General features: G+C 45.7%; 2 protein-coding genes across 4 annotated transcripts in view; one reads left to right on the forward strand and one right to left on the reverse strand.

Moving 5' to 3' along the window:
- The window catches only part of LOC115365041 (ankyrin repeat and EF-hand domain-containing protein 1-like), a 14,432-nt gene extending 12,808 nt beyond the window's left edge, over positions 1-1,624 (reverse strand). The window contains exon 1 of the mRNA XM_030059753.1: positions 1,602-1,624. The gene's annotated coding sequence lies outside the window, so the exon portion shown is untranslated. The remainder of the gene's footprint in view (positions 1-1,601) is intronic.
- Positions 1,475-19,583, forward strand: khk (ketohexokinase). 3 transcript variants are annotated; one of them, XM_030061212.1, is made up of 8 exons: positions 1,475-1,581; positions 2,334-2,450; positions 3,361-3,495; positions 6,922-6,994; positions 8,678-8,824; positions 12,620-12,708; positions 13,195-13,352; positions 19,276-19,583. In XM_030061212.1, the coding sequence occupies exons 1-8, from the start codon at positions 1,490-1,492 to the stop codon at positions 19,365-19,367; spliced, it is 903 nt and encodes a 300-aa protein (XP_029917072.1). In that variant the 5' UTR covers positions 1,475-1,489; the 3' UTR covers positions 19,368-19,583. The 3 variants fall into 3 exon arrangements, with proteins under 3 accessions (XP_029917072.1, XP_029917073.1, XP_029917074.1); XM_030061213.1 differs by lacking the exon at positions 3,361-3,495 and adding an exon at positions 4,367-4,498; XM_030061214.1 differs by lacking the exon at positions 3,361-3,495.
- Positions 19,584-19,947: the final 364 nt, after the last annotated feature.

Here is a 19,947-nt window from a genome sequence, read left to right on the forward strand (position 1 = left end):
GTGAACTGGCCTTAAAGTCGTAGAAATGTTTTGTTTTAAAAGTTTACAAAGTTTAATATTACACGTTTTCGGTGTTTTTAATGTTTGAAGTGTTTAGTTTTAAAAGTTTTATGAGTTGAAAAGTTTTTAAAGCTCAAACTGACCTCTGATCTGCGAGTCGACTCCTCAGTTTGAAGCATCGCAGCTCTGTTGCCGTGACAACCAAACCAACAGACAGGACTTACACAAACGATCAATACTAAAACATTTAAAATTAACAAATAAATGAACTAAGTAAACTCAACACACTACTATATACACTAAAATAAAATAAAACAAAACAAAATACAATAAAGTGAAAAAAAAGCTGTTTTTTTTTTTTCAGACACATTTAAGATTAAAAATAACAGAAGAATTTTAACTCCAGACATTTAAAATATAAACACAGGAATAAATTTTCAGTGAAGCGACAAAAGGTGAGGGTTGTGTGTGTGTGTGTGTGTGTGTGTGTGTGTGTGTGTGTGCCAATACCTATATAAATGTAGATATAAATTCATATTGGTTTAAAATGCCCCCCCCCCCTCCGAAAAAAGAAATAAAAATCACATTAGTGAGATATGTAATTGATATTTAAATAATTCCAATAACTAATAATAATTAACAGCTAAAGTTTTATTGAAGCTGTTAGTGTTGACATGTTTATCACATCATTATGAGATGTTCATGTTTTGACCTCAGCTTCTGGAGATGTGGAAACAAAGTGGAGCTGCTGCCCCCTGGCGGCCGGAGGCAGAAACTCCATCCAACATCAAATTTCTTAACAACTTTTGAAACTTGGAGAGAACTGACATGAAAACTGGCGAGACATTCATAAAAAAAAAAAAAAAAAAGTTCCAAGAAAATGAACTGGAAATTAGTTTGAAAAATAAATGAATAAAAATTGTCAAAATAAAAACAAAAACAACTGAAAATTGGAAAAGAGGAACAAAATTATGAGAAACTTCCTTTCTTTGTTTTTTCTTTTCTTTTTTGAAAATAGTCTAATTTTTCAGAACTTTTGTTTGCTGAATTTCATGTCATCTCCTTGTTTGTTTTGTCCTTTTGTTGATTTATTCATACTGATTGCTTTATTAATCTGTTTTGTTTTGTTTTTTTCTGTTGGTCACTGCGCGTTTTGAAAGAAACCGGATGAATCAGGTCGGAGTTAAACAGGAAGTGTGTGTACTTCACGTCCTGCTGTCTCTCGTCCTCCTGTTAGTTGCCTGTTTTTCTGTTTTGAATCTCTCCGCCACAGACGCTCAGTGTCCGTATCAAACACGCACGCACGCACGCATACACGCACGCACGCACACAAACAAACAAACACGCAAACTCACGAACCGACAAACAAAACATGGGTGTTATTGTCAATACGAGTTTTATTTTGAAGCTCGGCACCGGAAGTGATGCGCAGACCCTCCTCGCGGAGATAACACAGATCAAAGTCCGTGCTCGTGCCGTGTGATCCAACATGGCGGACAGGCAGGTGCTGTGTGTGGGTCTCGTGTGTCTGGACATCATCAGCGAGGTGGAGCGCTTCCCCGCGGAGGACTCCGACACCAGGTGGGACTACTTTCACTCACCTGAGCCTCACGCTCGACCCCACAGCTCACCGGAGGAAGGCGGGGCCGTGAACGCACCGCGGGGAAATGCGCTGACGCAGCTTCATCCTCATGATGCCTTCAGGGTCCGACACAGGCTCGTAAATACTAGATCGCAGCCCGACGAAAAATAAACCCGGTTTACCCTATGACAACAGAAACACACACCGTGAGCGTGTGTGTGTGTGTGAGCGTGTGTGTGTGTGTGTGTGTGTGTGTGTGTGTGTGTGTGTGTGTGTGTGAGTGTGTGTGAGTGTGTGTGAGCGTGTGAGTGTGTGTGTGTGTGTGAGTGTGTGTGAGTGTGTGTGAGCGTGTGTGTGTGTGTGTGTGTGAGTGTGTGTGTGTGAGCGTGTGAGTGTGTGTGAGCGTGAGTGTGTGTGTGTGTGAGCGTGTGAACGTGTGTGTGTGTGTGTGTGTGTGTGTGTGTGTGCTTTATGTGTGTCCATTAACAGAAAACCAGGCTGCTGTCATTCATCCCATCAAACAGTTTTAACCCTTTGAAATCTGATTCTGGTGAAAAACTGCAGGGAGAAGAAAAAAGAAAGTGATCACATAAATAAAAACAAGAAAAATTACCAAAATGAATAAATGTATTTATTAATAAAAAATAAAACAAAACTGGAAGATAATTACCATAACATTATGTATTTAATAATGTAATCATGTATTGTGTGTGTGTGTGTGTGTGTGTGTGTGTGTGTGTGTGTGTGCCAGGTGTGTGTCCCAGCGTTGGCAGCGAGGCGGGAACGCCTCCAACTCGTGCACGGTGCTGTCGCTGCTCGGCGCCCCCTGCGCCTTCATGGGCTCGCTGGCCCCCGGCCCCGTGGCAGAGTGAGTACCTGTCCTCAGACGGGACGGGGTCCGAGTGTGTGACGGGGTCCGAGTGTGTGACGGGGTCCGAGTGTGTGACGGGGTCAGAGTGTGTGACGGGGTCCGAGTGTGTGACGGGGTCAGAGTGTGTGACGGGGTCAGAGTGTGTGACGGGGTCAGAGTGTGTGTGTCCTCAAATGGGACGGGGTCAGAGTGTGTGACGGGGTCCGAGTGTGTGACGGGGTCAGAGTGTGTGTGTCCTCAGACGGGACGGGGTCCGAGTGTGTGACGGGGTCCGAGTGTGTGACGGGGTCAGAGTGTGTGACGGGGTCAGAGTGTGTGTGTCCTCAAATGGGACGGGGTCCGAGTGTGTGACGGGGTCAGAGTGTGTGTGTCCTCAGACGGGACGGGGTCAGAGTGTGTGACGGGGTCAGAGTGTGTGACGGGGTCAGAGTGTGTGTGTCCTCAAATGGGACGGGGTCTGAGTGTGTGACGGGGTCAGAGTGTGTGATGGGGTCAGAGTGTGTGTGTCCTCAGACGGGACGGGGTCCAGGTGTGTTTATTTTTGCACATTTTATCCAGCAGAGGGCGAAGCAGCTCAAAGTAAAGATGATGATGATGATGATGATGATGATGATGATGATGATGATGATGGTGGTGATGATGATGATGATGATGATGATAAGTCTGAATTTAAAAGAAAATGTAGAACGCTGGCGGCTGGAGGCTGATCTGATCTCAGGTCAGCTGTGGTTCTGCTGTTCTGCGGTTCTCTCTTCTTCTTCTTTGTGTTTCTGTCTGAACTTTCGTCTGTTTGTTCTTGACTTTTCTCACCTTGAGCTCCACCTGCAGGCGTGTTCCTGTCCTGTTCTCTCTCTCTGGGTTCTCTCTGGGTTCTCTCTGGGTCTCTAATGGTTCTGGTTCTCTGTAGTTTTGTTCGTGCTGACTTCAGGAAGTACCATATCGACATCTCTCAGGTGTGTGAGCATGCTCAGTGCTGCCTGCCGGCCTCAGTCGTCATCAGCAACGTCTCCACCGGCAGCCGCACCATCCTGCACATGAACAGGTTTGTGTGTGTGTGTGTGTGTGTGTGTGTGTGTGTGTGTAACTGTGACTGCTGTCAGTGTTTTGGATTGCAGTTCCTGTTTTCATCTCCAGGTGGAGCAACGCTCACCAGAGATCAGAGCACACAGGGAGACGTGTCCTCCTGCAGGGGGCGCTGCAGAGGCTGAGCAGAGTGTCAGCTCTGTAGATGATAATCCTGCTCCTCCTGCAGGGGGCGCTGCAGAGGCTGAGCAGAGTGTCAGCTCTGTAGATGATAATCCTGCTCCTCCTGTGTGTTTGGTGATTGGTTCAGGAACAGTCCAGTTACTGATCAATATCTGGATCAAATGGACTGATCAGTTTAGAGCATTGAGCCCCACTGACCCACACAGATTCTGCTGTTTAGCTCAGTGCTGCCCCCGCTGGACACAACACTGACCTGCAGGCTGTTTAGCTCAGTGCTGCCCCCGCTGGACACAACACTGACCTGCAGGCTGTTTAGCTCAGTGCTGCCCCCGCTGGACACAACACTGACCTGCAGGCTGTTTAGCTCAGTGCTGCCCCCGCTGGACACAACACTGACCTGCAGGCTGTTTAGCTCAGTGCTGCCCCCGCTGGACACAACACTGACCTGCAGGCTGTTTAGCTCAGTGCTGCCCCCGCTGGACACAACACTGACCTGCACTGTGTGTCTGACAGGTTTGGTCTCAGTCTCTCAGGTGAAGTGCTGATCATCACCATCATCTTCATCATCATGTCGACCCGTCACACTGACGCATGGAAGCCCCGCCCACCTGTCACTGTATCACAAACTCTCCCTCTCCCTCTGTCTGTCTCTCCCTCTCTCTCCCTCTCTCTCCCTCCCTTCCTCTCTCTCCCTCTCTCTCTGTCAGTTTCATCGTGGGGGATTTCTCTCGCCGTCAGGTGGATATTTCAGGTGTGGTGTGGCGGGACGGGGAAACGCCGTGTGCGTGTTGCGTGGTTTGTCCGGCCAGCGGTTCTCGTACGGTCGTTCTCTCGGACACGTAAGACAGACGGGGCGAGCGAAGGAAGGCGGGGTCACATAACGTCTGCAAACACGTTCAGGCGGGCGGGGCTACAGATCAGACATCATATCACATATCCCGTTGACATACAGACTCCCAGCATGCAGTGCGTCAGTCTGAACTCACCTGGGTTAGGGTTGGATTGGTCCTGATGTGGGAAGCACCACCCACCTGGTGCACCCAGCAGGATAAAGCAAACGCTCTGAATGAGTTTGTGGCTGTTATGTGACCCTGGGGTGGGCGGGGTCACACTGAGACTGGACCCTGATTGGTCTAATGAGATGGAGGCTCCGCTGCAGAGATCAGCTGTGTGATAATCTGACTACAGATTAAGGTTCAGTGTCAATATCATCTGTGTGATAATCTGACTGCAGATTAAGGTAGTCGCCTTATAATGTTCTGCTTCATCAACATCCAGAAACCACACAGCTGATGATCGGCTGTGGAAAGCAAAACGTTTCCCCGCTTAGGGACTATTTTCCCTGGAGGAGGAGGAGGAGGAGGAGGAGGAGGAGGAAGAGGAAGAGGAGGAGGAGGAGGAGGAGGGAGAGCAGGAGGAGGAGGAGGAGGAGGGGGAGGAGGAGGAGGAGGAGGAGGGAGCGTTTCAGTGTGAAAAAGTCCTGAAAAGCCAACAGTGCTGCTGCTTTTAGGAAAACTCATGTGGAGGACTTTATTGGGCTGATGGAAAACTGGAGTGAAGAAAGTGTGAAGGCTCTGGAAGTTCATGTTCATATCGTAGTGGAATGAATGGAGGAAAGGGAGGAGGAGTGATGTGGCAGCTCTGAAAGCCCACTGCTCGCTCTGGGAGGAGAGCAGAGGAACGTGAAGGAGAGGAACCTCTGAGGAACCTGCAGAGGAACCGGGACGGAGCTTTGTCTGTAAAGACAAACGAATTGAACTCACTGGCCAGCAGCCTCTCTGCAGTGGTTTGGGATTAATTTACTGCTTGTTAATTATTAATCTGCATGTTCAATATTTCAGCATGAAAGTGGATCATGTTTTGATTTGAAGGAAAATAAAAAAAATGAGAGAAAATAAAAAAAAACAACAAATTTAGACCTGAATTCATCCTGATGAAGCCAAACCATCACCTTCATCAGTCCTTTTCAAAGCTCCTTCAGAACCTCAGCCGTCTGTCTCCTCACCAATCAGTGTTCATCAAAAAGGGGCGGGGCTCTGAGCAGGAATCATTTTTAAAGGAAGATTCCACCACAAAACATGAAGACGTTGTTTTGCTGTTTTGTTATTTGTGTGATTTTCTGTCACTGTAAATACCTGTCAAATACAGATCAAACATTTTTCATTTTAAGGAAAAAGTAAAGAAAAAGCTAAAGTTGTTTTTCTGATTTCTTTTTCCTGTTTGTGTTTCCACCAGGAAAAAAAAAACAGAAAAGAGCCTCTGATGTTTCACTGTGGTTTGATTTTTGATTTCCAACAGGATCTGATAAAATTCCATCACACAGGACGTTCCTGCTCTCTAATTCAAAATAAAAGTCTGCTGAGGTGGCGATGGTTAAATATCTTGATCCTGATCCTGAACACAACAACATGACGTGTAATAAGCGTGGTCAGACAGGTGCAGGTGTGTGGGGGGTGTGGTTAGGGTTTAGTTCTATTATATACTATTTAAATAATAGTAATAATAGTTTTATTAAGTTGAAATATCCTTTATTAAATTGAATCTCTGCATTTGACCTTAGTTCTGAGTCACTGCCTTGCTCAAGGGCAGGAGAATTAAAACAAGCCCACATGTTTTAGATGTGGGGTTGTTTTGAACCTCCTGGTTTCACAGTTCCTCTCAGACCCAGAAACAGGAAATGGGTCCAGGTGAGAGTCTCTAGTGACGAGGCCACGCCCCCTCCAGTCAAACACACCCTAGAAAAACAGGAGGAACGGGTAATGATGGACAGCTGGAACAACCAATGAGGCTCCGATGAAGCTGTTGCATCATTGGCCAGATAATCGTACATCACTTCCTGTTTCAGAAGGAGCTTTGAAAACAACTGAGGCATCAAATTTGGATCAGCAAATGAAAAGTGATCTGATCTGATTTGTTGAGATGTTTACACACCGTGTCCAGCACTGATGGGCTAACCCGATAGATCAATCGATCAGTTGATCGACCGACTGTGCTGAGGAGGAGATCCGCCCACATCTGAACCTGAAGTCGTCTCTTGATGTTACTTTGTGAGTTTAGACTTTAAACTGGATGAAGGAAGACAGTCAGGACATCCCTTTCAGAATAAGAGTCCACAGACATCAGAGAAGATGTTACATTGAAATGGTCTGAAATTATTCCAAGGAGATCAAATCATTAAATGTGGCTCTGCAGGGAGCCAATAGGAGCGGGTTTTGACGTGGCCTCACCTGTGGGGCTCAGAGTTTGATGATTTCCTCCTCAGGAACCTGCCTGACGTGACGGACGACGACTTCTCCAAGCTCGACCTCAGCCGCTTCATGTGGATCCACTGGGAGGTAAAGCTCCTGCCTCGTGTTATTTTACAGTCAGGAAACCTTTAGCACCTTTAGCACTTTAAGGCACCTTAGTGCCTTCAGTGTAATTCTAAATTTCACCCTCATTAAAAATGTGCAGATGTAGGAATATGCAAAGAGGCCCCGCCCACCCCCGGCCTGCTGGCTTGTAACCAGAGCTGTGTTCACACAACCAGGAAGTCCTGTCCTGCAACAGGCCCAAATATGCAGCCATGTTTCATAATCTAACCAAGAAAATTAATAATTTTTTTCAATGAGTTGCTGAGACCCTGTTCCCACCTGGCCTTAATCTCCGTCCAGCTGGCAGCTCAGTTCAGGTGTGAACAGCAGCAGTGTGTCCTCAGCGTGTCTCTCATGATGCATTCAGAGTCCTGGGACGCTTTTGTCCACATGGCATCAGAGGTGTAAACAGACAGGTGACCCAGGACGGACTGAAGCCCCGCCCACTCACCTGCCGTCCTCCGTCCTCAGCTGTGATCCGGCCCGACGCCCCGACACAGAGAAACTCTCCTGTGTGACTCTGAGCAGCTGGACTGAAGAGCAGCTGCTTCATGAAGAAACACACAAACTGTCCACCTGCAGGGGGCGCTGCAGGGGAGCAGGGGGCGCTGCAGGGGGCGCTGCAGGGGGCGCTGCAGGGGGCGCTGCAGGGGAGCAGGGGGCGCTGCAGGGGGCGCTGCAGGGGAGCAGGAGGAGCTCAGCTGCCCTCAATAAGACAGGAGCTCCTCTAAACACGTCATGCAGGACGTTTAAATATGAACATGCAGGTGTTTTATTCCTTCATGTAAAATTCAGAGGCAGCAGCTGTTCTTAAACACATTCTGTCTAGATTAAACACATTCTGTCTAGATTAAACACATTTAAACACACAGATTAAAAACTAGATTAAACACATTTAAACACAAAGTACATTCTGATTAAACACACACAATCCCAGACACCACAGAGTCACTGCAGGAATGTTACAGAAACATTCCAGGTGGTTTTGTCCACCTGAGCGGAGAACCCGACCCCCTCAGATGCTGGAATAATCCAGTAATCTGAGCTGAAGGTGACGAGTGGAGCTGGAACACACCTGCTGCTGGTACACACCTGCTGCTGGTACACACCTGCTGCTGGTACACACCTGCTGCTGGTACACACCTGCTTCCTGGAAACAATAGCTTTGTTTTGCATATAGAGAGGGAAAGTGAGATCTGGACACAGGTGAGACACAGCTCACCTTCCCATCACTAATGCCAGGTCAGCTGATGCCAGATTGGCTGTGGTTCTCTCTCTCTCTCTCTCTCTCTCACACACACACACACACACACACACACACACACACACACACACACACACACACACACACACACACACACAAACCTTCAGCAGAGGAGTGTGAACACACACTCTGAGAGCAGATGCAGGCAGCAGTCAGGATCACACAGTTCAGACAGAAACACAAGAAACAGTTTTGAGTGGAAGGAGACTTTAGTTTTAAATATATATTTATACTAATTACAGGTTTCTTGACATTTTTGTGCAAAATTTCCAGGAATGTTTTACTAAGTTAATGGAATTTTCTTTGCTAATTTGCAGATTTGTACAATTTTTTTCTTTTCTTTTATTCTTGTAAAAAATTTTTATGAAGTGAAATCTGATTGGTTGGAGTTTGTTTTCCAGGGCCGAAACGCCGATGAGCAGGCGAAGATGATCCAGCGGGTGATGCTTTATAACAGCACGTTACCACGGCAACAGAGAATCACCATTTCTGTGGAGATAGAGAAGACTAGAGAGTTGCTATACCAGCTGTTTCCTCTCGGTGATGTGGTATGAAAACACACACACACACACACACACACACACACACACACACACACAGACACGTTGGGCTCTAGTTTCGCAGACCTGAGGGCTGGACTACTCAGCAGGTTTAGTGGGTTAGCAGGTATGTTGAGTCTAAAGCCAGGCTTTCCTGTATCACCAAGGTGGCTCTCTTTTAACCCGGCTAGATCACCATGGTAACTGATGCTAGATCACCATGGTAACTGATGCTTATGAGTTTAGTGGTGCAGTCTGTGCACCTCTAAAGGCTGAATTATGCTTCTGCGTAGGAAGAGCGTATGGAGGTTGTGCGAAGCTTACGGAGGTTGTGCGACCGCCGCAGAGCCTTGCCGCGCGCCTCCCAAAAATTGTAACTACGCGCCGAAGTACATCATTTCCGGCATTTCATTGCAACCGGCATCACATCCTGTTGTTGTGCCGGCCGGCAGCGCCGTTTTTAAAAACTGTTGTGTCTCGACTCGTCGGTTGTGTTTGAAAACTTTGGAGAGTGCTGGATCTCACGGAAGAACATCTGGCCGAGGAGGTGCGCAAGTACCCGCACCTATACGACTCGTCCTCTCGCCATTACAAAGACGTACAGAAGAGCAGCGACCACACGTCACAGGGTCTACGCTGGTGGGCGGAGGATTGCTCAGTGTGTTTCGCAGAGGTATGTTGGACACACACGCTGCGGAGGAAATGCGAGCTTCACACAACCCCCACACGCTCTTCTAACACTGAAGCATAATTCAGGCTTAACAGTATACCTGCATTGCGCATATGTGTCACTAATCATCGGACAAAAATTACTTTGTGATTTCACCTGGGTGAGATAGCGCCACTTTTATAGCCGGGATAAAACTCCTTTTAATTCACTGTTATATAGTAACCTTTTAATTCACTGTTTAATTGTCTGTTCTGGCATTTATTCCTTATATTCCTTATTAGCGCATATCAAATCAGATAATGTGTGATATGCATGTGTAAACAGAATAATTCAAAGAACTTGTAATTGACTTTTTTTCTTGTCTTTGTGTGTGTAATCAACTTGTGAATTTTTATAGTGATATCTGAAAGTCAAATGTTGAACCCCTTTCCCCTGTGTGTCAAAAACAGTGTTTTTTGGTAATATGTGGTCATAAATAGGTGATTTTCAAAACTTTCCACCAGTGGGATTTCCTGGGACTTTTTCCCCTCACTCAGGACAAACTGAGGATACAAAATCAGTTGAGTTTGCTTCTCTTGCAGTTTGTCCTAGGTTGACCCCAATTTTGGCCTAAAATTACTGGACTAACTGGGTGTGGCCAGGCAGATTTTGCATGTTTGGCACGCCGTGCTCGGTGGCGCAAGGACTCCACCGTCCCTCCTACCGGCTGAGGGGAGGAGAGAAGGCGTGGAGTGGGTTTGACACAGCCGATTCACTTTAAACCAATCAGATGAGCCCCTGTCCTCGCCTTTAAAATGCGCTGCAGGAAGGCGTAATGAAAGTTTACACAACTGACATGGAGGAAGAGCAGCAGCAACACACACTCAGGACAAAGAGGCCAGGCTTGGCTGCTGGAATGTTGCTGGAGCTACCTGCCATCCATCCATCTGTCCATCCATCCATAGGTGGAAATCCCGGGGAGGTCAGGGGGGCAAGACCCCTCCATCCATTAGGTTGCCCCCCCCCCAAAAAAAAAAACATTGTTAACACTAATAAATAATTTTCAATAATATAGTAATATTCAATGAAAGAAAAATGCAAGCGGTGCTAATTATAAATGTAAAACAGTGTGTTTTTTAGTGTTAAAAAGTTATGACCCCCCCCCCATGCCTCACAGTGGTTTGGTCCTCATCCTGCTGCCGGCAGCTCGGTAACTTTCAGTCCGTCAGCCTGAGAGGCAGCAGCCTGATGAGAACTAGCAAGAAAACCTCCTCAAGTGAAAGCCAGTGAGTCATTTATCACACCACTTGTTCACCAAGCACAAGGCTGGAATATGAAAAGCGATATTTTCCCCTGCTTGGTCCAAAACCTGCCTCTTTCAGCTCACTGTTTAAGTTAACAGCTAATGAGACAGTGAGGGAGAGAGAGGACAGACCACAGGAGGAGCAAATACTGAGCTTTTTATTCTTTCAAAAAGTCTGTCAGGATATTAATGTCAGAAATAGTTCATATTTTACTGATATTTTGAATTTGTCTCTAGATAGATATCTTTTTTTTTTTTTCATTTTAAGTTGCATTATTTTGTGGCATCATTTCATTTCATTTTCTTATTTAATCTAAAAGGGACAGTGTACAGCTCAAACATATACTGTATGTCACTATTTGATGCCGTATCTTGCGTTGTTTTTTGTTGACATTACAATAAATCTTTTGAAGAATAGTTTGATGTAGTTGGATTATTCAAGGTATTTCCTCTAGTTTTAGAGCTTATTTTGAGTTTCTAGTTCTTGTAAAGCTACTTTGACGGACTGTAGTGGAAATAGAACAGTGAGCAAAGAAAGATTAATGCTTTTTATTGCTTTTAATAGCATTATTTAAAACATATGAACATGCTGAGCTCTCAACACTGTATGGCAAGTTTCAAAGGAGCGTAAGAGAGAAAGAGGGAGGTACAGTCGTGCCAGGCAGACATTTTTAAATGTCCCCCCCCAACAATTACTCTCAGAAATTTTGTTGTTTATTGTCCCCCCCAAAAATGAAATGGGATTTTCACCCCTGCACCCATCCATCCATCTGTGCATCTGTCTTTACGTTTGTCTTCCTCAGTCCCCTGTCTTTCCATTACCTACCTGCCTCGCGTCTCTCTGCAACATGCAGATGCAACAACACACCAAAGATTAAAACAAAATCCAGCTCATGAAAGCTTTTACATTCGCTTCTCTAAACGCCCAGCGTCTGATAAGGAACTGATGCCTTTTACATTTTCGATTTGAGTGGAATATTTATATATATGGAAGAAGAGCTGGGTAGTTAACATGAGCAGCGCCAGACACCATGACTGGAAAAAAGACATCACCGTACTGGACAGATTGTTTGACTGACAGGTGATCAGGTTGGGTTTTCTTTACGCTGCCAAACGGTGCCAATCTCCTTTGATCTGACATCAGATGTGTCAGATCATTGTTAATGTACCTGATAATCTGTGAGGTTTTGGTGACGTGTGCGCACTGCACGCCGCTCAGCCAAACTTCCACTACACCGGCTGCGCTCCGCCTGCCCTGAAAGTAGACCTGGTTTCAGATGGCGAGCTTTGGGCGCACCTCGGTGAAGCCTTTTGGCACGAAATTGTCACTGCGCCAAGCTGAATCTGTCAGCCCCCCCCCCGCTGCAACGCCACTCCCACCTCAGCGCCCCTCAGGTTGCTCTGGTCCAAACCAGCTCTGCAGGGGGTTCGCCTCCCTGCCCCGCCCTGCACTGCACCGGGAAACTAGAGCCCATTGTGTTTGTTTAGTCTGCTGATAAAACACAAAGCGGATCTGATTTTACCCAGAATCCTCCAGTGTCTCAGAACATTTACAGCTCCTCAAAAACCACCAGAATTTATAAATATGTTAATAATTATTAAAATTTATTAACACTTTAATTAAATGTTGCAAAAATATTTAATTTTATTACAGATATTAATTCTATTGTTTGTTATTTTAATTTAATTTTGAATAAATTTGCAAAAAAAGATTAATTAAAACTCTGTTGATGAGAAGTTTAACTTCTGTGTTTGGGGCTCTGGGTGCTGTGGGGGCCCCTGGGGGTTCCGCCGCAGCCTGGGGCCCCCGGGGGCCTCCAGGAGACTCTGATGCAGCTCTGTTCCTCTGCAGGTTTTTGTCAGTAAAGACGTGGCGGTGACGTTTGGTTTCCACTCGGCTGACGCAGCGGTCAGAGGGCTGTACCACCGAGTGAAGGAGGGGTGAGTCTCATGGAGTCCATCATTTATTTGTAAAAAGACTGGAGATTAACCAGGAGGTGAAATTCCAGCTGCTCATGATGTCACCATGCAAACTTTCAGAATCCAAAGCAAGAATTTGACATTTTTGCTTTTTCAAGTTTTGAATTTGTTGGCAGAATATCTGAAGCAGCAGGTTCAGACCAGCAGGGGGCAGCAATGATAAGCTCTGTCATGTAGGTGATGTCATGATCTTCTGCTGCTGTGACAATCAGCTTTCCTGATAACAGCTGCAACGACAAGGCTTCGTTTAGTCTGAGATCACTTTCTCCAAACAGTTGGAGAAAGTCAAAGTGTTGGATAACCGCTAACCCACTGAATTCGACACAGTTTGATCAACAACCTGCAACCAGTGACGTTCTGAGTTCCTGAGTGTTTCTGTGCCATGTGCTGGAGCTCTAAGTAGCTGTGTGTGTGTGTGTGTGTGTGTGTGTGTGTGTGTGTCTGCAGGGCCGTCCTGATTTGTGCCTGGGCTGAAAAAGGCGCTGATGCCATGGGTCCTGATGGTGTGGTCGTCCACTCAGATGCCTTCCCCCCTGCAGCACTGGTGGACACGCTGGGAGCCGGAGACACTTTCAACGCTGCCGTCATCTACACCCTGTCCCACGGTGACTCCCCCTCCTCTTTAACAGACCCTGTCCCACGGTGACCCCCCCCCAGAGAACTGACCCTGTCCCATGGTGACCCCCCCTTTAGTTAACTGACCCTGTCCCCTTTTTTAAAATCATAATTATTATAACTAAAAAAAAAAAAAGCCACGCACACACAAGGAAATTATCAAGAATTTCCCCTCCACATTAAAAGTAAGTGGTTCCGCCGAGGTTGTTAAGAGCTCTTTTGATAAGTTTGACAGCCACCTCTGCTGCTCCATTCCTGTGGGGCGAGTCTGCAGGATGGAAGTCCCACTGCCACTCAGTGCCATTTTTGGCTGCAATGTTCTAGACCGATGCCTTCTGTAAACAGGCGAGGTTCCTATGTAGCTCTCTTAGTGCCGGCTTGGCACCCACAAAGTTTAAGCCTCTGTCTGACCATAACTGTCTGCGGTACCCCCTCAGAGCAGTGAATCGAGAGTAAGCCTGAAGGAAGCTCTCGGAAGACAGGTCGTCGACTAGGTCCTGGAAGCCATACAGCTATACACGACTCCCCAGACTTTTTTCTTGGTTCTTTTCTTAACGGCGTCCCTCACCTCGAAGGGGCCGAAAAGGTCCAGTGTGGTATATTCAAAAGGGTTTGCTCTTCTGGTACGCTCTTTAGGGAGGTCACTCATCACTTGCCGGCACAGCCTGGCTCTTTGCTTTTTGCAAGTGATGCACTCGTTAACCACCTTCTTGACTGTCCTCCGACCGTGTATCACCCAGGCCTTTCTTCTTGTGCGCAGCAGTGTGGCTGCAATGCCTTCATGATTTGCCTCGTGAGCTTCTCTAGCCAGCAAGGTCCCCAGCCACAACTGGAATGGAATTAACGGTACAGTTGTTCCGTCTTTGTTCCAAGATTGGACTCTTCCGCCATAATGCAGGAGACCTGTGTTGATATCTCTAGTCACAACTAGGCGGTTCAGGGTAGTGTCCTGAAAGTCCACGCCATCTTGAGCTGCAAAGACCAAATCTTGGAAGGCCAGTAATCTTTCTTCTGCTGACAGCAGCTCAGTGCCCCTCGCCTCCCACTTTGCCGGTTCCGGGGCTCGGTGTATTGTTTTCAGCCAGGATTCTGCAGCTCGTCGGACCCAGGCGACAGTTCCACATAGTATTGACAAACTGCTGAACCGTTTGGGCTCAGTAAGGTGCACAAGAGCCACACCCCTGTTTCCAGCCTCGCCACGCCCACTTATCCCACAGTCTCTCATGTCATCTCTTTAGTTTCCTGGTTCGGTCCCTTGTCTCTGTTAACTTAGGTCTAGGAATCAGGTCCACCCACTCATTCACTACTTTAGTGAGTTCAAAGACCTCCCGTTCCAGGTCTCTATTCACCAGCTCACGCTCCCTCCTAGTCATCTGCTGGTGCTCGGCTTCCTCGGCCTAGTCCATGGCTAATTCAGCCTCTTCAGCGAACCTGGTCCAGAAGCTTGTTTTGAGTATTTTTTCAGTCTCGTCAAACTTACGGTTGCACTGAGCTGTTTCTTTGTCGACTTGCTCCGCCTTCCTTATAGCCTCTTCATCATCCTTTTCTCTCAGAGCCATGGCATAATCAAACCCCGCATCAGTGACTCTTGTCTGATCCACTTTGAGGTTCCTCCATTCACTTCTTAGTTCAGTTTCACTTAGAGCGTTAGCCCTGGAGGTGAGAGATGATTTGCTCTTTTAGTGAAAGCGGTTTGGGATGCTGAATGCTTCAGCTTTAGCTTCTCCAGCTCATCATCTGCCATCTTGCTTCCTTTTTGCGTTGACTTTCAATGCTTTTAATCCCAACTGGGAATAGTCCTGTTATCAGACTGTCTCCTCTTCTTGGCTTTAGCTTGATCCTTAGTCTTGCAAGTTAGTAGATGAACAGTATGGACGGGCTGTTGGCTTACAGTCACTTGAGTTAAACAGCCTTGATGATTATTTTGGTCTCCAGGCTTGATTCATGCCTCAGAACTGGCAGCGGTTTATAACTGTTCGGACTTTTTAAATTTAGCCCTCCGAATGGGCAGTCAGGCAGTACACAAAAGCTTTAACTCGTGTTTCTTTTTGTTGTTTTATTGCACAACAAATACACAGGTTATAAACCTAGGAAAAATAAGGAAAAAGAAAAATCACAATACATTCTCTTGGAGTGAAGTACTAGGCAGTATCATCCACTTATTTGAAAGAACATAAATGCAAAGAAGCAAGTTATTATGCCACACTAAGCAATCAATCAGTCACATGCTTTAGTGGCACTGCGTTGTAATTCAAGAGTTTAAATCTTTACGGAAAATAATCTAAGCACCAAACATCTCAATATATGGATTAAGTAAAGTAAGAAAATAAACTTGAGCAAACATTGCAATATATTATTAATAAAATATTGCAATGTACTATTTAGGGCCCGAGCACTGGAACAGTGCGAAGCCCTATTGTTATTGTAGTGTTTTTTCTTCTCCTTCTCCTTTCTTATTATTATTACGTCTAAGTAACCCTTAATTTGACCCCCTAAACATGCTCCAAAACTCACCAAATTCGGCACACAGGCCAGGTCTGGTTAAAAATTTGCTAAAATGGACAAACGGACCCCCTAAGTGCAAAAATGGGCTCGGTAGCGCCACCTAGGCACACAAAGGCAGCCGCTGCGGCCCACAGGAATATGATAGAAACACCAAACCAATGCCGAAATGTAGGTCTCATCAAGGCTTACAAATCACGCGCTGACACCCCCCACCTAAATCCAACAGGAAGTCCGCAATTTGCGTTGGAATGTTCACGCTCTCGCCCAAAATTCCGCTTTGAACAAAACCTATCTCCTCCCAGGCCGTAAATGTCAGCGGCTTGAAAATTTAACAGATGACAGAGGACACAGTGCTGAACAAAAGTTGCTAAAGACTTGTTATTAATTCGAATCGTTTGGATTTTATAAGCCCTCAAAGTCAGAGTGGCCAAAAATAAAAGCTCATTTTTCCCCATGGAGTTTGGTGTGAAGAGGCTGACACTTGGCACTAATTAGGCCCCTGGACTCTAAAGTAAAAGTCTGATGGCTTTGAAAACTATGCAGATGGAAAGAGGACGAAAATTCCTACAAAAATATGTAGTTTTGATGTGGATTGGACCAAGTTTGTGGGAGTTATGAAGAGTTTTCAAACATTTTTGACTCTGGTGTGCTCTGCTCTGCACTCTGCCTGGACATGTGACTCACTCTAGCTGCCTCAGGAATGCGCAATACACACCCATTGTAAGAGCTCAGAGGGAGCAGAAAACACTCTCAAACTAAAACTGCCATAACTCAAAAACAGTAAAAGATAGCAAAATCATGTAAATGGGAGATTTATAGATCCGAGTCTCGTGACTCGTTTAAGCTTTGAATCAAGTCTGTCACTTAAACGGTGACCGAGCTGTGACACCTCAAACAGGGGTGGGTTTTCTGGATTTCTCCACTGGATTGAATGAGGATTTCTCTGTCTGCCTGCATTTTGGTGTGATCATGCAGCAGCTGCCAGTACTCAAGTCAGTCACACACTAGGACATGCTAAGGGCGCCATCTGCTGGAGGGGCGCTGCTAGTGGCCAGAGGGGCACCAGCAGCGAATGTACTACCAGTGGGTTTTTGTTGGCGTCGTGTGTGTGTGTGTGTGTGTGTGTGTGTGTGTGTGTGTGTGTGTGTGTGTGTGCACACGTGCGTATGTGTGTGTGTGTGTGTGTGTTTGTGTGAGTGAGTGAGTGAGTGAGTGAGTGTGTGTGCCTGCATTTTGGTGTGATCATGCAGCAGCTGCCAGTAGTCCTGTCGGTCACACACTAGGACTTCCGCGGCCTTTCAAAATAACAGCCCAAAACTCTTTCACAATAAAAGCACCGAAAAATACCCTTAAAACTGGAACACATGGACGAATTGTCTGCACTTCGACACACGCGCCGTCCCCGACGTGCACGGGGGGGCGAGGGCCCGTCCAACGCTGCTTGCAGCTTTAATTATTATTACGTCAAAATAAACCTTAATTTGACCCCCTAAACATGCTCAAAAACTCACCAAATTTGGCACGCAGGCCAGGTCTGGCGAAAAATTTGATAAAATGGACAAACGGTCCCCCTAAGTACAAAAATGGGCTCGGTAGCGCCACCTAGGCACACAAAGGCAGCCGCTGCGGCCCACAGGAATGTGATAGAAACACCAAACCAACGCCGAAATGTAGGTCTCATCAAGGCCTACAAATCACGCGCTGACACCCCCCCTCTAAAACCAACAGGAAGTCCGCAATTTGCGTTGGAATGTTCACATTCTCGCCCAAAATTCCGCTTTGAACAAAATCTATCTCCTCCCAGGCCGTAAATGTCAGCGGCTTGAAAATTTAACAGATGACAGAGGACACAGTGCTGAACAAAAGTTGCTAAAGACTCCGTCATTACTCGATTCGTTTGGATTTTATAAGCCCTCAAAGTCAGAGTGGCCAGAGCCAAAACTTCATTTTTTCCCATGGAGTTTGGTGTGCAGAGGCTGACACTTGGCACTAATTAAGCCCCTGGAGTCTAAAGTGAAAGTCTGACAGCTTTGAAAACTATGCAGATGGAAAGAGGACAAAAATTCCTACAAAAATATGTAGTTTGGATGTGGATTGGACCAAGTTTGTGGGAGCTATGAAGAGTTTTCAAACATTTTTGACTCTGGTGTGCTCTGCTCTGCACTCTGCCTGGACATGTGACTCACTCTAGCTGCCTCAGGAATGCGCAATACACACCCATTGTAAGAGCTCAGAGGGAGCAGAAAACACTCTCAAACTAAAACTGCCATAACTCAAAAACGGTAAAAGATAGCAAAATCATGTAAATGGGAGATTTATAGATCCGAGTCTCGTGACTCCTTTAAGCTTTGAATCAAGTCTGTAACTCAAACGGTGACCGAGCTGTGACACCTCAAACAGGGGTGGGTTTTCTGGATTTCTCCATGGGATTGAATGAGGATTTCTCTGTCTGCCTGCATTTTGGTGTGATCATGCAGCAGCTGCCAGTACTCGTGTCGGTCACACACTAGGACTTCCGTGGCCTTTCGAAATAAAAGCCCAAAACTCTTTCAAAATAAAAACACCGAAAAATACCCTCAAAACTGGCACAAACTGACGAATTGTCTACACTTCGACACGCGCGCCGTCCCCGACGTGCGCACGGGGGCGAGGGCCCGTCCAACGCTGCTTGCAGCTTTAATTGAAATTGTTGCTGTTGTTGTTGTAATTATTAATATTATTATTATTATTATTATTATTATTATTATAAAGAAGCAAGTTAAATGTGGAGTAACAATAATAACAACTCAATCCACAACAACAAGCCTGTACTGCAGTGTATATCTCTCACATTTACACACATAATGCAGCAGGTTCAAAAGAACTACATTACCCATAATCATGCGCTCAAGGAGCATGCACACACGGTCCTGTAGAGACACCGTGGCAAAATCAAACACCGTTTGCCATGAATGAACCAAGCATCCGTGAACAAACAAATGCTGACACAATACCACGCAGGACGGTAACGCTCATGATCAACAGGCTCAACTGAAGAAATCAGCTGCTGACTGCGAGCGCTCAGCTGCTATTGGGAAGCGAGTTTAGTGAGTTTACCTACCGACGGTGATGTGCGCTCCTGACGAAGGTTTGTGTATGAATGCGAAGCATGACTGAACGCCATTTTTAAAGCCGGCCATGCGCAACTGCACATGCTTACAAACATGCCATGTTAACAGTAACCATAGTAATCAGCTATACGGAAATGAAATGCAATGAAACGCATGACAGAAATGAAATGCAACTTAAATAAATTAATACATACCATTTGTCTTAACACAGTGAATTTAAGAGGTTAAGAGATTGAAATTTACCTTTCAGAATAAAGGTCTAAAGACATGACGTCACTAAAGTTTGTTTTTTCTTCAGGTGGCTCTCTGCAGGACGCGCTGACGTTTGGCTGCCAGGTGGCCGGCAGGAAGTGCGGCGTCCATGGATACGATGGCATTGTGGAAAAGTAAAAATACAAATCAACAATGAAGAGGAAAGAGGATGAATGAGGCTGGAGAGAAAATATTGATTATTCAATATTGATTCCTCTGAAATACAAACTTTGGGCAAACTGTCTGACCTTAAAATAACCTTAAAAAAAGAACTGACCTGAATTTAATCAACCAAGGAAAAAAGTCCTGAAAGAAAAGTTTAAATATTTTTTTTTTTTTTTTTTTTTTTTGCAATATTCCATTTCATTTACATTTAATTTCTTATGAAGTGGTTTCTTTGGCAGGCTGTGTGTGTGTGTGTGTGTGTGTGTGTGTGTGTGTGTGTGTTTACTTCACTTTCTAAGTTTGCTGCTGAAAAATAAAACAATTGAAGATGGTTTAGTGTGAAATCATTAAACGAGCAGGAAACACTGGGTGTGAATGTGATGTGATGAAGGAACTTGCAGTGTGATGTCACACAAGATGTCACACATGATGTCACATAACAACTGCACCTTCAACTGAACAATAAAACACTGACAGTATTTACCGATCACAATCATTGTCCAGTGAGTTTGTATGTTTAACTTTAATGATCAGTGAAATCATTGTGAGCATT

The sequence above is a fragment of the Myripristis murdjan genome, chromosome 9, assembly GCF_902150065.1.
Source record: "Myripristis murdjan chromosome 9, fMyrMur1.1, whole genome shotgun sequence".
Classification (NCBI taxonomy): Eukaryota; Metazoa; Chordata; class Actinopteri; order Holocentriformes; family Holocentridae; genus Myripristis; species Myripristis murdjan.

What these genes read in the sequence shown, in the direction of transcription:
- khk (XM_030061212.1), top strand. Translation starts at nt 1,490, where the DNA reads ATGGCGGACAGGCAGGTGCTGTGTGTGGGTCTCGTGTGTCTGGACATC. An exon ending in GCGGAGGACTCCGACACCAG is followed by an intron (nt 1,582 to 2,333) that starts GTGGGACTACTT and finishes TGTGTGTGCCAG; the next exon opens with GTGTGTGTCCCAGCGTTGGC. An exon ending in CATCTACACCCTGTCCCACG is followed by an intron (nt 13,353 to 19,275) that starts GTGACTCCCCCT and finishes TTTTTTCTTCAG; the next exon opens with GTGGCTCTCTGCAGGACGCG.